Here is a 14,362-nt window from a genome sequence, read left to right on the forward strand (position 1 = left end):
TTTTTTTTTTTGCTACAATAGATGATTCATACATTTTTAGTATGAATACATAAAAAAAAGAGTAAAAAAACAGCAAATCTCGAAGTGCTTTAGGCAATTTTCTCTTCCTAACCCACATGGTCCTCCGAGTGATCGGCCACATATGAGGTTATCCAATTCACGACTCTATTAGTTTCTCTATAAATATGCTCGGCTTGGAAGGTAATATCGCTGGCCTGAATATAGCAGAGCAAAGGGCGAAGGAATAATTTTAGCAGTCAAGAGCACAAGGGGCTAATTTTAGTTGATTCTGTCCGCGACCATCGATTGAGTGATGCTGAGACGAACACAAATGATTGGCATTTTGTTATTTTTTTTGCTGTGGAGGCACAGTTCTCCAAAAAGGAAAGAAAAAAAAAAAGCACAGAGGGACTCCAATCTATGTACCTCCGGGTTGGAGTTGGACTCACTCACGATATAATAATTTGTGTCAGAAATCTTCCGATGACATTGTGGCTTACAGAGATCGCCTTCTCCCTGGGACGTAGACTCCTGTTTCGTTATTTTGTTCTCATTTTTTTGTCCCTTAAAAATAATGTACATTTTCTATATCTAATTTTTTCTTGTAATGTACGTTTGATTTGCCTTGCTTAAAAGATTTAGCAAAAGTGCAAGTGAAGCTCACTTCTTAAAGCATCAAATCATGCAGCAATTTAGTGCCCTCAGGGCCCAAGCTCAACCAATTCAAAAACGTTGGCCTCCCTGAACTGGCAGTATTGCAGCTCTTCTCCTTCTTATTATTCTTGTTCTACTTCTTTGCATCACCACCATCATCTTCGTCTTTCATATCCTCGCGAAACATCAAACATGCTAGAAAAAAGTCCGCTTTCTACAAATCAAGTAGATCCGTGCAGCAAATTTAATTATTAGCAAAACATCATGATAGTAATTCTCATCAACTTTTTTGTTTTTCATTGCTATTTGACAACTAATTATGTGTATTCTCCCGTTCTCCGCACAGAAATGAACCATAAATGTGAGCAAATGTTGCTAATTAAAACAGCCCGCTTGATATATGGTGAGCGGCTCGAATTTGGAAACTAGAATGAAGTTAACATAAAACAATCGTGTGTTATTTGAAGGAGGAATTGGTGCACGCTGGGGCACGTCCCCTATTTAAGCACCAGTGTCCATGACTGGCTCCTTGTTAGAATATTCACAAGTTAATGGGGATTGTAGCCTAAGTTAGCTTTGATATTAGTTGTAGCAATCCAAAATCTTATCTAAAAAGGACTAGTCAAAAATTATTCACTATATAAATATTCAAGACCTTCCCCACGTATAATCAATATAGGAGTAGATACATATCTACATGTGAGGATTTGTGCGGACATGTGTTTAGCCGTGTAAAGAAACAGGCAAGAAGGCTGTTGAAAAACAGGGGAAGCTTGAATGAAGAACTCAAGACTTTGTTAATTTTTTCTTCTTACATGATACGTCCTATTTATAATATTATATTGACAGAGTAACAGAATAACTAACATGATAACAGATTAACTAAAAACAGGTAGAGACGTTAAAGTAGTTAGTCCCAGTTCTTGAAGTTCTTCTTCATGAAGTGAAGTATATCCAGAATACAGGAGTTAAATAGAGTTGAAAGTGCTGTTCCTCAATACTCTCCCTCAAGATGGAGTGTATAGATTGTGTATACCCATCTTGCATAATAGAGTATGAAACCGGTTTGTTCCGAGTGCTTTGGTCAACAAATCAGCAAGCTGTAAGTTTCTGGATACATGAAGGGTTCGGATGATGCCCAGTTGAAGCTTTTCTCTCACAATATGGCAATCAATCTCAATATGTTTTGTTCTCTCATGGAATACTGGATTAGCAGCAATGTGCAACGCTGCTTGATTATCACAGAATACTAATGCCGGTTTGGTATGTTGTACATCAAAATCCTTGAGGAGATTAATTAACCATTGTAGTTCACAGCATGTGGAGGCCATGGAACGGTATTCTGCTTCTGCAGAAGATCGAAAAATGGTGTGTTGCTTCTTTGATTTCCACGAAATGAGAGATTGCCCAAGAAATATACAGAAACCGGTGACTGATCGACATGTATCTAAGCAAGATGCCCAATCTGCGTCGCAAAAAGCTTTTAAATGAAGCTCGAAAGCTGATGGAAAATATAAACCTTGCCCTGGTGTAGCCTTCAAGTATCTCAAGACTCGATATGCAGCATCCAAGTGCGGTTGTCGTGGTGTTCCGAGAAACTGACTCAAAACCTGCACAGAGAAGTTCAAATCGGGCCTCGTTATAGTGAGATATAACAATCTTCCTACTAATCGCCTATAGACTGTGGGATCTTCAAGCAATGTTCCTTCAAGGCTGCTGAGTTTTAAGTTTTGGATCATAGGACTTTTCACTGGTTTAGAACCGAGATAACCAACATCCTGTAGAATTTCCAAGGCACACTTTCGTTGACATATTGAAATCCCTTTAGAGCTTCTTGCTATCTCAAGGCCAAGAAAGAACTTTAAGATTCCTAGATCCTTGAGTTTGAATTGTGCATCAAGGTTTTTCTTGAGAGTATCTATATATAGAATGTCATTCCCTACAACGATTATATCATCAACATATACAAGAATTGCAGGGTAAGAACTTTCATTCTTTCGTGTGAATAAAGAATAATCAGCCTTCGACTGAATGAAGCCTTGGGAGATAATGAAAGAAGATAGCTTGGCGAACCACTGTCTTGAAGCTTGTTTTAGCCCGTACAGAGATTTGTGTAGATGACAGACCATCTTCTTCCCTTCCTCCCCCTGAAGTTCATATCCTGGAGGCAAATTCATGTATACCTCTTCGATCAAATCTCCATGTAAGAATGCATTATTTACATCAAGTTGAGATAAATGCCAATTTCTAATTGCAGCAATTGCTAGTAATGTTTTGACTGTGACCATTTTGGCAACTGGGGAGAATGTGTCATGATAATCTAGACCGGCTTGTTGAGTGTAACCCTTTGCAACTAGCCTCGCTTTCTTCCTTTCCTCAGTTCCATCTGCCTTAAACTTTGTTTTGTAGACCCATTTGCAATCCACTGCTTTCTTCCCTTCAGGCAATGGAGTTATAGTCCAAGTGTGATTATCATGATGTGCCTGTAGCTCGGCTTCCATCGCATCACACCATGCAGGAGATTTAAAAGCTTCAAAATGGTTCTTCGGATCAGTTGCAGAAGAAATAGACAGGCTGAAGACTCGATGTGATGAAGAAAATCTGTTGTAGTCCAGAAAGGCTGAAATATCATGTGGCTGTCCTGACAGTGCATGGGAGTCTTGTTTACTGTGGTTTGCAGATGCCAAACCACAGTGATATTCCTTCAAATATGCAGGAGGTTGCTTGACTCTAAGAGATCGTCTTAGTTGTTGGGTAGATGAAGGAAGAGGTAATGGTGTTGTTTCTGAAATGAGGCCGGGATTGAGCCTAAAAAACCTCCTAAGATGATGATTTTGAGAAGAAACAATTGGCAGCTTTGATGTGAAAGTAGGTGAACAAGGAAGAGTGAAATGGACTTGATTATCAAGCGTACCAGTGGGCGTGCCATGGGTCGTGCCGGTTGAAGTAATGAGTTCAACATTGGGTATAGAAAAGGTATCTTGTGGCTTAGTTTGATGTAACTGATCATAGGTGATGACAGATGGGGAAAATATTAAGTCACAAGATTCAGAAGCAGAGTCTAAAGCAGGGGTAATGTGATGAGAAGCATCATGTTGAAAAGGAAATATAAACTCATAAAATACAACATCCCTTGAAATGAAGACCTTTTTGGAGTGAGTATCATAAAGTTTGTAGCCTTTTATGCCATGAGGATAACCAATGAAGACACATTGTGTGGCCCTTTGATCAAACTTGGACCTAAATCTTTTTAGGGTTGAGGCATAACATAAACATCCAAACACCCTTAAATAATTATATGAAGGTTTTGAACCAAATAGGACCTCATAGGGTGATAGATCAGGGAGTTTTGGAGTCGGCAACCTATTGATGAGGTACACTGCTGTTAGGATGCATTCTTCCCAGAAATTCAAAAGCAGGTTTCCTTGAAACATTAGTGCCCTTGCTACATTGAGAATATGTTGGTGTTTTCGCTCTACCACCCCATTCTGTTGAGGGGTTTCTACACAGTTGAGCCACACATCAATTATTCACTGGATAGATTCTAGATACTTATATAGAAGTAAGAAACTTAAATAAAACATTCCGACTAGCCTTTTTGGGTGAGATCCTAGGTTGTGACAAATGGTATCAAAGCGGATCTGGCCCATGGCCTATGTAGACTAGAAAAAATTGCAGCACAGGTTCATGAAGGCTAACCACATGTCAATCGTGATGCTTATAATTAGATTTGAATGGATTTGAACTTTTGGCCTGCCGAGGATGCTAAGGCTTAAACGAGGAATTTATGTAATGATCCGTGCGGGTGTGTGTTTAGTCTCATATCAATTATTCGCTGGATAGATTTTGAGTACTTATATAGGACCAAAGAACTTAAATAATGTTTTGCAGATTGCTTTTTTTGTATAAGATCTTGAATTGTGACAGTGCATGCTTCCTCAAATCTTCAACTTTGCATATCTTATTATTTAGAAATTTATTTGTAACATGACGGTGGACTTGAAGCATTGAACCACAAGATTTGATTGTTTATTCAAACATTAGCTATCAATACATTTTGCTAGTATTAAGCTATAAACAAGGCTATCCTGCAGATGCTGACATAAACTTGACACCATAAATATAAATCTAGATGGATGTGGAGGCGATGTCGACAATGAATTATTTTTCTTTCACACATGCTTATCTATCTTCCCTCACGCAAAGCATGACTTTGATGCATGGGTCCTACAGTGTACTCAACTACCAGATTTAGACAAGACCAGAAGACGAACGGAAACATGCTAACTCTTGATGGATTTATTTGTGTGGCCTAGCCTCAAACAGACAAACACTCAACAACTATCTGTCGCAAGAATCTTATCAATGAGTTCCTAAATTGTCCACAGAAGACATGACGTGAGACATGAGTAACAATATGCGTCATCTCGTCAGAGTTCTGATCCAACTCAGACCTTTTTCGCACTTTACGTGCGGTTGCTGCATGTCTCCTCGCATAAAAAGTTGGAGCCTCCTCATTCCAACAAATAAAGGCCCTACAAACCGATTTCTAGGCTTTGCTCTGCTTGGATGCTTACGACGATTGAAAGGAAATGGTGGTGCTTCCTAAATCTTGGCAATCTGATCATCTCTTCGAACCTGGCATGATTGAGCTCCATTTTCTTATTCTTCATTTCCTTTCACTTGCTTACCTACCATCTAAACAGAGCCTTCATGAGCACCATCCTTGTGTTTTTAGATATTACAAAGATTAGACATACATAGAACGTAGCCAATAGTGGCCGGCTAGCTAGCTATCATGATTCACGACATTGAAATTCTTAATTATTTGAGTCTGATAAACCAATGGTCTACTTCCTGTCTCTAACTCCCTGACCATTGTGCCATTGTACAACTACAACAAACACCCTATTTTTCTATCCAACTTGTCCACTAGAATATTCCTTGTCACCAACCTCCCACTCCAAATGATTTAATTAACTCGGTAAAGTAAAAAAAAAAATAAAATATTTATTTTAAAAATATAATTATTAAATAATAAATAATTTTTTATAAAAGCCCTACTGTCACATGAGGCCTTAATTAACTCGGTGAAGTGAAAAATGAGAGGTCAAGAGGAGTGATGACCTGGAGATTTTACCTTGAAACAGCTCTCTTGGATAGACCACGGAGGCTATAACCACGCTTGATTCGAACACGGACAATATAGCCCGGGGGGCCCACGCGGGCGCCTTCCATGTATATTAATCTTTTTTTCTGGTCCTCCGTACTCTGATGCGATTGGTCCCTATGGAAAAAGCCAGGAAACGTGATCCGAATGCTATCCTACGCGCGTACTGCATTCACTCTATCCTGCGCAACGTCCATCGTCGTATAGTAATATTTATGGAAGTGCGAGATAAGGATTTGCGCTACTCTAATTTCATGCCTCATTTTGACTTTGGAGCTTCCGTTGTTGGATATGTATGCTGAACGAACCATCGCACGCAATGCTTGTAAGGAGCTCAAAGTTTAAAAGGTTTAATCTTTTTGCGTGATGCCCACAACCTCCTCTTGACAAAAGAAAAGAAAAAATCTTTTGATTATCCATTACAATCATATTTTGATTGAAAGCCAAAGATATAAATTTATGCCGACTAACAAATAAATATAATTTATCTGTATTTCATAAAGCAATCTCTGAACATTATGTGTTGAAAGAAGTTAAACATACAGAATTAGCAAATTGTCTATTAAAATGATACTTAAATGTCACTAAAATTGTTTATCTTGCGGCAGTTCTAATTGAGCATCCATATCGACTCTCTCTATCTTTTTTCCTTTCCTACCATTTTTATTTTCTTTCTTTCTTTCTGTATTTATTTATTTTCTATTATTTCTCAATCCCATCCTGCCTGAACGAGTAACAAATCTAACTTCATTAGTATATTTTTGATAGTATTGAATTACTACAACTATGGATGCTTTTTATTCCTCTTGGATATTATCTTATAAAAATCATAAAACAAAAGATTATAATTTAGATTCACTAAACTTTTATTTTAGATCTATTTGTCATACATAATAAACTTTGAGATTCAATATAACATTATTTCTCTTAGTATTTCTTACAAGATATGTATCATGTACGTTACTCTCATATTTTTCAGGAAAGATAGAAAGGCTCAATTATAAATAGTATTTTGTTTTTTTCTTATGTGATTCTACGCTATAGCAGGCCCAAGCGACATCCTAGTGCAAAGATGCAAGTATGCTGAGTTTCATCTGTATACTAAGTCATGTGTAAATATATATTAATCTATGTGTATTTTTAAAAAACAGGGTTCCACTATTCCAGGCGTTCTTATAGGTATCTCTATGCGGGTTTCCGGATGATAGCCTTTCATCTGCCCGTAGCGGCTTAGACCATCTCTCTAATCTCATTCCTGGCGCACGCTAGTACCCACCGCTTCTTCCAGCGAAATAAAGCCGAGAGAGAGAGAGGGAGAGCGAGAGAGAGGGAGAGCGAGCTCCATTCCCTTCCCCCCCAACCCCCTCTCCCCTTTGCAAATTTTAGAGGACAGGAGTCCAAGACTTTGTCTACGAGAATTAGGCTTTCTGGATCGGATCGGAGCTCGGAATCGCCTCTTTCGGATGAGAGTAATGGAGCAGACTCGGTCGTGGTAGGGTTATTTCTGCTTTCCTTTGGATCGGAGGACGAAACCCTAGGTCCGGCGGCATCAATTTTGGTTCGCAGATGTGGGGGGAGGGAGGGCGCTTCTACTGGGGGAGGAAGGACGGAAGGGAGGGGATCGTCGTGGTGTTCGCGTGGCTGTCGAGCCAGGAGAGGCACCTCAAGCCCTTCGTCGAGCTCTATTCGTCCCTTGGGTGGAGCTCGCTTATCTGCCATGCCGATTTCCTCACCCTGTAAGCATCAATTCTTCCATCCTTTTATCTTCCTATGTCTAATTATTATGATTTCAGTGTATTGGGAATTATGATGAGGTAACAGTACATGATCTAGGGGATATGCTCCTCTCTCTATATGTATGTATGTATGTATAATCTTTTTTTTTAATTGCTGATTGTTTGCATGATGTCATGAGGAAGCAGAGATTTTGAAAGAATAAGCTTTATGTGGAAATGGTAGCTTTTATTACTGAAACCGTGAGAAAAACAAGAAGAAAAATTGATGGATTTGTGTTTCCTAGAAGATTCATGCCTGCACAAGACTTTTGGGAGAATCAATCTTTAGATAGATTGAGTTTCATGTGGATTTCTGATTCTGTATGGATTGTTGTGTGGAAAAGTTGCAATCGTTTACTTGACAACAGCTATTTCCAGAGTGCTGTTTGTTGAAATGAATTGATCAGGGCTCAGTGTGATGGTACAAAAGTTTCAAAAAGATAACTTTGGTGCTGACCTTTCTTCATCGATACCATATGAGCCATTGTTTTGCAAGGTCTAAGTGATTAATTATGTTTCTAATATTCCCTTACCTATATTTTGAGGAAATTGAAAAAATTGTAGTGTCCCAGATTTATCAATTTAGAGTTCTCTGTTTTGGAACTATATGCATGGAAAAAATGCTGATTTTATATAATATGACAATTTGTACCAAAAAAAATATGTAATATGACAATGAAAAAATGACATGGATGATTTTTAATAAACATGAACTTTCACAAGAGGTTTCGAAACTCTCAAGCTTGACTGTCTGCTCTATAAGATAACTTATTCGACAGTTGATTATTATTATCCTGAGAAAAATATAGGGGCTAACCGTATGTAATGAAAACTCTTCTTATAAGTTAAACATTTTGAAGTGACATGCTTTTTGGGCAGCTTGCTTATAACACACTGCAACATAGCCTTATATAGATTTTTTGTTTTCCGATTGGTCCATGCTTACAGAAATTTAGTTCAACTGCATAACGGACCAATTGTCTTAGACCAAGGAAACATGTTTTGGAGATGATGACTCACATGTGAGGATGGTAATGATGGAAGGTCAGCTGTAAGGTTCTAATGTTACGGTACCGAGCCTGAGGACTTTTTTATACTGATTGATATTCGAGAGTGAAAGACAAGATTTGTAGAATGAATATTAAGAATTGAGATACCAACAATTACCTCCATCAAAATTTTATTAATATCTGGCCCTTCTTCATTGCATCATTTCATTTGAATAGCTACACTTTCTTATTTAAACATTTTTTATCATATATTTCTTGTAACCCAAAGCTTGTTGTAGCTCATAAGAAATAATTTATGCAGATTCTTCCCTGAGAAGGCTTCTTTACTAGCTGATGGTGTTCTTAAAGAGCTTGTTAAGGTCAGTGAGCAGTTATCATCCTGTTAACTTATGGAACTAATGTGTCTACTGTTTTTGCCATATAATTTGTGCAATGAGTGGTAATCCTACTTTGGTTAGTTAAGCATTACTGAAGTGAGAGACTTGGGTTTTCCTTATATACACAATAAGTGGCAATCTGCTCAGACAGTTCCCCTTGTGGATGATCTGGTTATCTCCTGCTTCTTTTCTCCTTTTTTTGGGTATATGTGTGTGGATTCTGGAAGTAATAGACATTTAACAAGTTTCCACATATAGTGTGAATGAACAACGATGTTAGGTTAGTTTCCATCTTTTTGTGGGTTATTGGTAGGATTGGTGGCTGGTCTATATATGCATTCACAGTAGGAAAAGATTAACTTTTTGTACCATATGTGCATGTAATAATACTGTGATTATTAGGTTGTATTGCGCATTCATTTACGTCGTTATTGTGGACTAAACTATAATCAGCATCCTTTTTTACATTGTTGAGTGACAGGAAGTAAAGATTAGACCGTTACCTATTACATTTGCAGCGTTTTCTGGCGGACCAAAAGGTTGCATGTACAAGGTTCTTCAGGTGTGTTTTTTTAGTATGATGTATCGATATGCTTTATATATAGCTTACCAATTTCCTTTCTTTTCCTTTTTTCACTTTCGAGGCATTACTTGATAATATAGATTAATATATATCTTCTTTGTGCCAGTTGATTGACGGAAAAAGTGAGGGACAACTTAGTCTGGTATGCTAATATTCCTTGAGTTCTAGTTCTATTTTACGTGGTATATCTTATTTTTGCAAGACATATTTCTATGTGGTTCTTTTCTTAACCTTTTTTTTTTGAAGATTATCTGACAATTGCCCACCCAACTTATTCAATCTTAAAAGCAACAAGCCTTCTTTAGTGTGGAAGTTCTTATCGGATTTTATTAATACCGTGCACCTTACAGCAGCCCTCTTAATGTCCACTCTTTGCCAAAATATTTTACTTTTTCTGAAAGAATTTTTTTTCCTCCCTGAAGGATGAATATCAGCTGGTAAGAGACTGTGTATGTGGTCAAATATATGATTCTAGTCCTGTAGATTTTACCAGTGATTTGGGCACTCGGTTTGTTCTTCATCCATCCGTCCTCAAGAGGTCCCACCCGCCTAGAGTTGTATCATGGATGGCCAAAGCCCTTGCATCTGGTCTAGATACTCTCTTCATAAACAGATTTGAAGCACAGCGTGCTGAGTATTGGCAGACCCTGTACTCTTCAGCTGTAAGGCTCTGAACTCATTTACACCTTCCATAGTATGTTTTTTTGTGTTCATGTGAGCTTTTTGTTTCTTTACAATACAATTTATTTAGTGTTTTGTGCATGCAGAACATGGGCCCATTTCTCATACTCTGTTCAGAAGATGATGAATTGGCACCCTACCCAGTTGTGTGTACTTTTGCTCAACGCCTACAAGAACTTGGAGGTGATGTTAAACTGATAAAATGGAATGGCTCCCCTCACGTAGGTATGTTCTTAGCTCATTTCAACTTTATTTGTGCATTACAAGTTGCTATCAAATCATGAACATTTCTAGGTATTTTACTGATATTAGAAATATTTTTAAAGTGAAGTACTGATCAATGTGTATGTTAGACTTACTATTATCGAAAGCAAGTTGCATAGAATTGGAAGTTTCCGTACAAACAAATTTTATTTGATCAACATTTGCATGTACCAAATGATTAATGGCTTGATATCATGCTAGTAAGCAAGCGGAATACTATAATGAAGCAAATTTCTACTGATTTTATAGGCATATGCAGATTCTTCAATATGTCAAACTAAATTTAAATTTGCTGAAGTACACTGTCTCAACCCATGATGTTTCAAGGTTACAAATTTCTATAACATAGATTTATCAAATAACTCCTCTCCAGACTGCATTATCTAATATGAGCCTTAATGTTTCTCTCTTCCAACACTGGTTACACACCTTTTTCATTATATATATACTTTGCCCCAGTTTAATTGGATGTCAAGTTGTGCTTGTAGCAACAGTTAGACTAACTTGTAAAAGTTCTTAATGATCAGCAGAGAGAGAGAGAGAGAGAGAGAGAGAGAAAGAGTCAATCTCCATTGATGATCTTGTTATCTCTAAAATCTCTCATTGATGTGTGTCTGAAATAGCTACTTCAACTTGCTCATAGCCTCTTAAAATCTTCAAGTTGAGTCCTATACGGTAGTCTGCAACGGAGCTTATGCTCCCGGGGCTGATCTTGTGGATGGAGGGTACTAAACATAACTTTTGAACGTGTAAAACAAATGTTGGGTTCAAAAGAGTTTATTTTCATTCTGATGTCTAGAGTTGACAGTTGTCATCCTGTTTTTTCCTGTGTGACAATGCATCTTTACGTTGCTATGGGGAACGGTATTTGGGCTTGAAACCTACCATGTTGAGCTAAGCAAAGAATGATCTTAAGGTCATTTTGTGCATGAAAAAAAATTAATTCAGCATGTTAAAGCTTAAGAAGTTGTTAGATGGTCATGGGTAGTTTACTAGTGTATATTATGTGTCCAAGAATAAACACGAGGATCTTAAGTTCAAAAGTTATTGCTAAACAAGATTATGATGACATCTCAATGCAGCCTTGGTCATGAAGTCCTTTAGGAGTTCATGAAATCTCATGGAAGTCTTTAGCACCATCTAGGTTTTGATATGACATGAAAATAACAGAGAAGAAGGTTCATTATACTACAACACACAACCTAATATTGCCTTCTTCAAGGTATATATTACCAAGACTCTAAAGATAATTTCAGTTTGTTCTTAATGAAAATAAAACTTTCCAAGCCATTCAAAATCTTCTGTGAACTTCATCCAAAGGAGAACTCATCAAATCAGTCATCAACATAATTTAATATTTTAGAAGTCTTAGAAGTCATATTGTTGCTTGGAACTGCATGATGACACAATAAGTCATGGCAACTTGAAAATTATATTGCTGACTTAGATATGTTTAGACATTTTCAACAATAAATTTTAATTTGATATCTTTATGTCCTTGTTTATTTGGTTTGAAAAATAATTTTGGCTTCATATCCTATGAAAATATGCCCTTTCAATTTGTAAGCCTGTGTAGCTGTCTCAGTCAGATCTGCTTCCTATGCTTATCACAAGGAAAGAGCATTGTTTGATCCCATGATTTGGGAATCTATTTTCACTAGAACTTCTTAAAACAGGAATAGCTTTTTATGGGAAATTAAATAGAGAAGCAATAGGCAACTTTTACAGTGGCAAGCTTTTGTTCTGCTTAGATACAAGCACATTAAAGAAAATCATGTACATGATTATTAAGTTCTCCGGGGCTCTATTGTACTCGTTATCTGGATATAATTTTGGCTGACATGGTTCCGTCAGCAGGTCATTACAAACATCATCCAGTTGAATACAAGGCTGCTGTGAGTGAACTGCTGTGCAGGGCTGCTCTAGTCCATTCCGAGAGAAGGCAACAATCGAATGGGGTAACAGCACACGCGGGAGGTTCTTCCAACAAAATATCCGAGTCTGTTTGCAGTCTCCATAAGGCTGCGGTAACCTCAAATGAGAGTCTAAGAAGAGTCGCGACTGATCCAACAGATCATTTCTTCTTACCAAGCTCCATGGAGTATGAAGCTAGAGAAGATGAGAAAAAAGATGAATCTTTCCACATGCAGAATGTACCGAGCATCAATGCTCATGGTGTTCTGGGCCAGATCCTTTTTGATGTGTGTGTTCCTAAGAATGTAGAAGGGTGGGATATAAAGCCTGTCACGTCCTTGAATGGAAGGCAGTCGTTTGCTTCTGCTCGTCGGCATGGTCTGTTTAATCCAATCAAATGCATAAGGCGCTCCAGATTGTAGAACGCGGCTCTTGATTTTAATGATACAAGGTTGCTGAGTGGGGCTTTGATGGCTGTGAATATGTTCTGAAGCCTGGAATAACGGATAAGCGAAAATAATAATTGTACTTTATTTATGCTTTTTTAAAAAAAATTAAAATATGTACAGAGTAATCTGCAGCCTTAGTAGTTTTTGTTGTGAGAAATCGTTACCTCATAGCCTGTGATAGAAAATACGGGACGTCCTCGTAATGCATGCATGCCGGTCTGGTAGAAAGGAAGTGAGAGCAACTGTTCATCTGGTTTATCTGTACTGCTGTATAAAAGGAGCTGCACGTCGCGTCATGGCTCTCCAACTCTTCTGTGGGAGACTCATTTTGTAATCTGACTTTATCTTCCGTTCTTAATCTAACTTTATCTTTTGTTCTTCATTCTTTTCCCGTTCACTTCTTTTTCTGCAGTGGATTCTAATGGATGCACATATCCTTGTTTTCTTCTTAACATATCTGATTTGCGAGTAAATAATTAACTTATGAGTTGAGAGGAACTGTTAGGTGCGTGGAGTCTCATAAACTCGCCCTTAATTCAAGTGCACATGTTCATATGATCTTGCGCTAGTTTTTTTTTTTTCGTTCTGGTGGTGTTTATTCACTGTATAAAGCAATGCAACAGGAAATACTTGACTAGAGATCTCCTAACCGTGCGTTGAGAGAGGTCTAGCATGGCACATCCACTTGAGTCAAGTCGCCTGGCAGCTTGCTTCGCAGGAAAAAGCCATCAATCAGCGATCTCAGTTCATTTCGCAGGGGAGAAATTGTACCTTAATCATCATATCGTGTTATTCGTAGGGCAAGAAAAACCCAGTTCCTAGACTATTGGAGCTAGGTAGGACATGCCTTCCATTATTCGCAGTTCTCATAACCTTTAAAAGCATCAAAGAAACCTACTCGGCTAATGTTACCGTTGCCAACCATCGACATGTCCAAGCTAGCTCCTCCGCCTCTAGCTTCTCATCTCTAATTGGCTCAAACCAAGCAATAATTGATGCATCAAGCTCGTCTATGAGAATCACGACATCCTAGCATTCATCAAATACTCCTTCCAATTAGATATAATACATGTGATGAGTTGAATTCTCTTGATGTTCGCAAGAGAGAACGTGACAAAAAAAAGAGTCCCGCCACCCTATATAATTCTGTAGTGTCCGCTCTATTTGATTTTTGCTTGGCCTCTTAGAGGTGGCTTAAGCTCTTCCGAGATCACTTTACACTATGACTGCTGGTTCTATTATCCCACTCGGAATACTTTTCAGCTCTGAGAACAAGATCTTTTAGAGAAACCATGTCAATCTTTATGCTTCTTCAATTTGATTCAAGCTGCCAGTGTAGATCGAAACCAACGTTTGAATGATTAATTCGTAACCATATATATGCGTATGCATCCATGAGTGAGTATGTCGAACACCTAAACTGCGTTGTTTTATATGAAGTAATATTATAAGGGCGACGGTGGTCCTAAAAAGTAATGCGAAGCA

At 37.9% G+C, this 14,362-nt stretch overlaps 1 protein-coding gene across 1 annotated transcript; it reads left to right on the top strand.

Annotated features, from left to right (window-relative positions):
* The first annotated feature begins 7,071 nt into the window (after positions 1-7,071).
* On the top strand, positions 7,072-13,259 carry LOC103718291. The gene is made up of 7 exons (XM_008807034.3): positions 7,072-7,560; positions 8,911-8,968; positions 9,468-9,548; positions 9,676-9,711; positions 9,992-10,231; positions 10,337-10,475; positions 12,372-13,259. The coding sequence occupies exons 1-7, from the start codon at positions 7,391-7,393 to the stop codon at positions 12,848-12,850; spliced, it is 1,203 nt and encodes a 400-aa protein (XP_008805256.1). The 5' UTR covers positions 7,072-7,390; the 3' UTR covers positions 12,851-13,259.
* The last annotated feature ends 1,103 nt before the right edge of the window (positions 13,260-14,362 follow it).

The sequence above is a fragment of the Phoenix dactylifera genome, chromosome 8 (genome assembly GCF_009389715.1).
Source record: "Phoenix dactylifera cultivar Barhee BC4 chromosome 8, palm_55x_up_171113_PBpolish2nd_filt_p, whole genome shotgun sequence".
Taxonomy (NCBI): Eukaryota; Viridiplantae; Streptophyta; class Magnoliopsida; order Arecales; family Arecaceae; genus Phoenix; species Phoenix dactylifera.

Coding starts and splice junctions, on each gene's coding strand:
- LOC103718291 (XM_008807034.3), top strand. CDS start 7,391: ATGTGGGGGGAGGGAGGGCGCTTCTACTGGGGGAGGAAGGACGGAAGG. Junction 9,712..9,991: donor GTGAGGGACAACTTAGTCTG/GTATGCTAATAT, acceptor TCCTCCCTGAAG/GATGAATATCAGCTGGTAAG. Junction 10,232..10,336: donor AGACCCTGTACTCTTCAGCT/GTAAGGCTCTGA, acceptor TTGTGCATGCAG/AACATGGGCCCATTTCTCAT.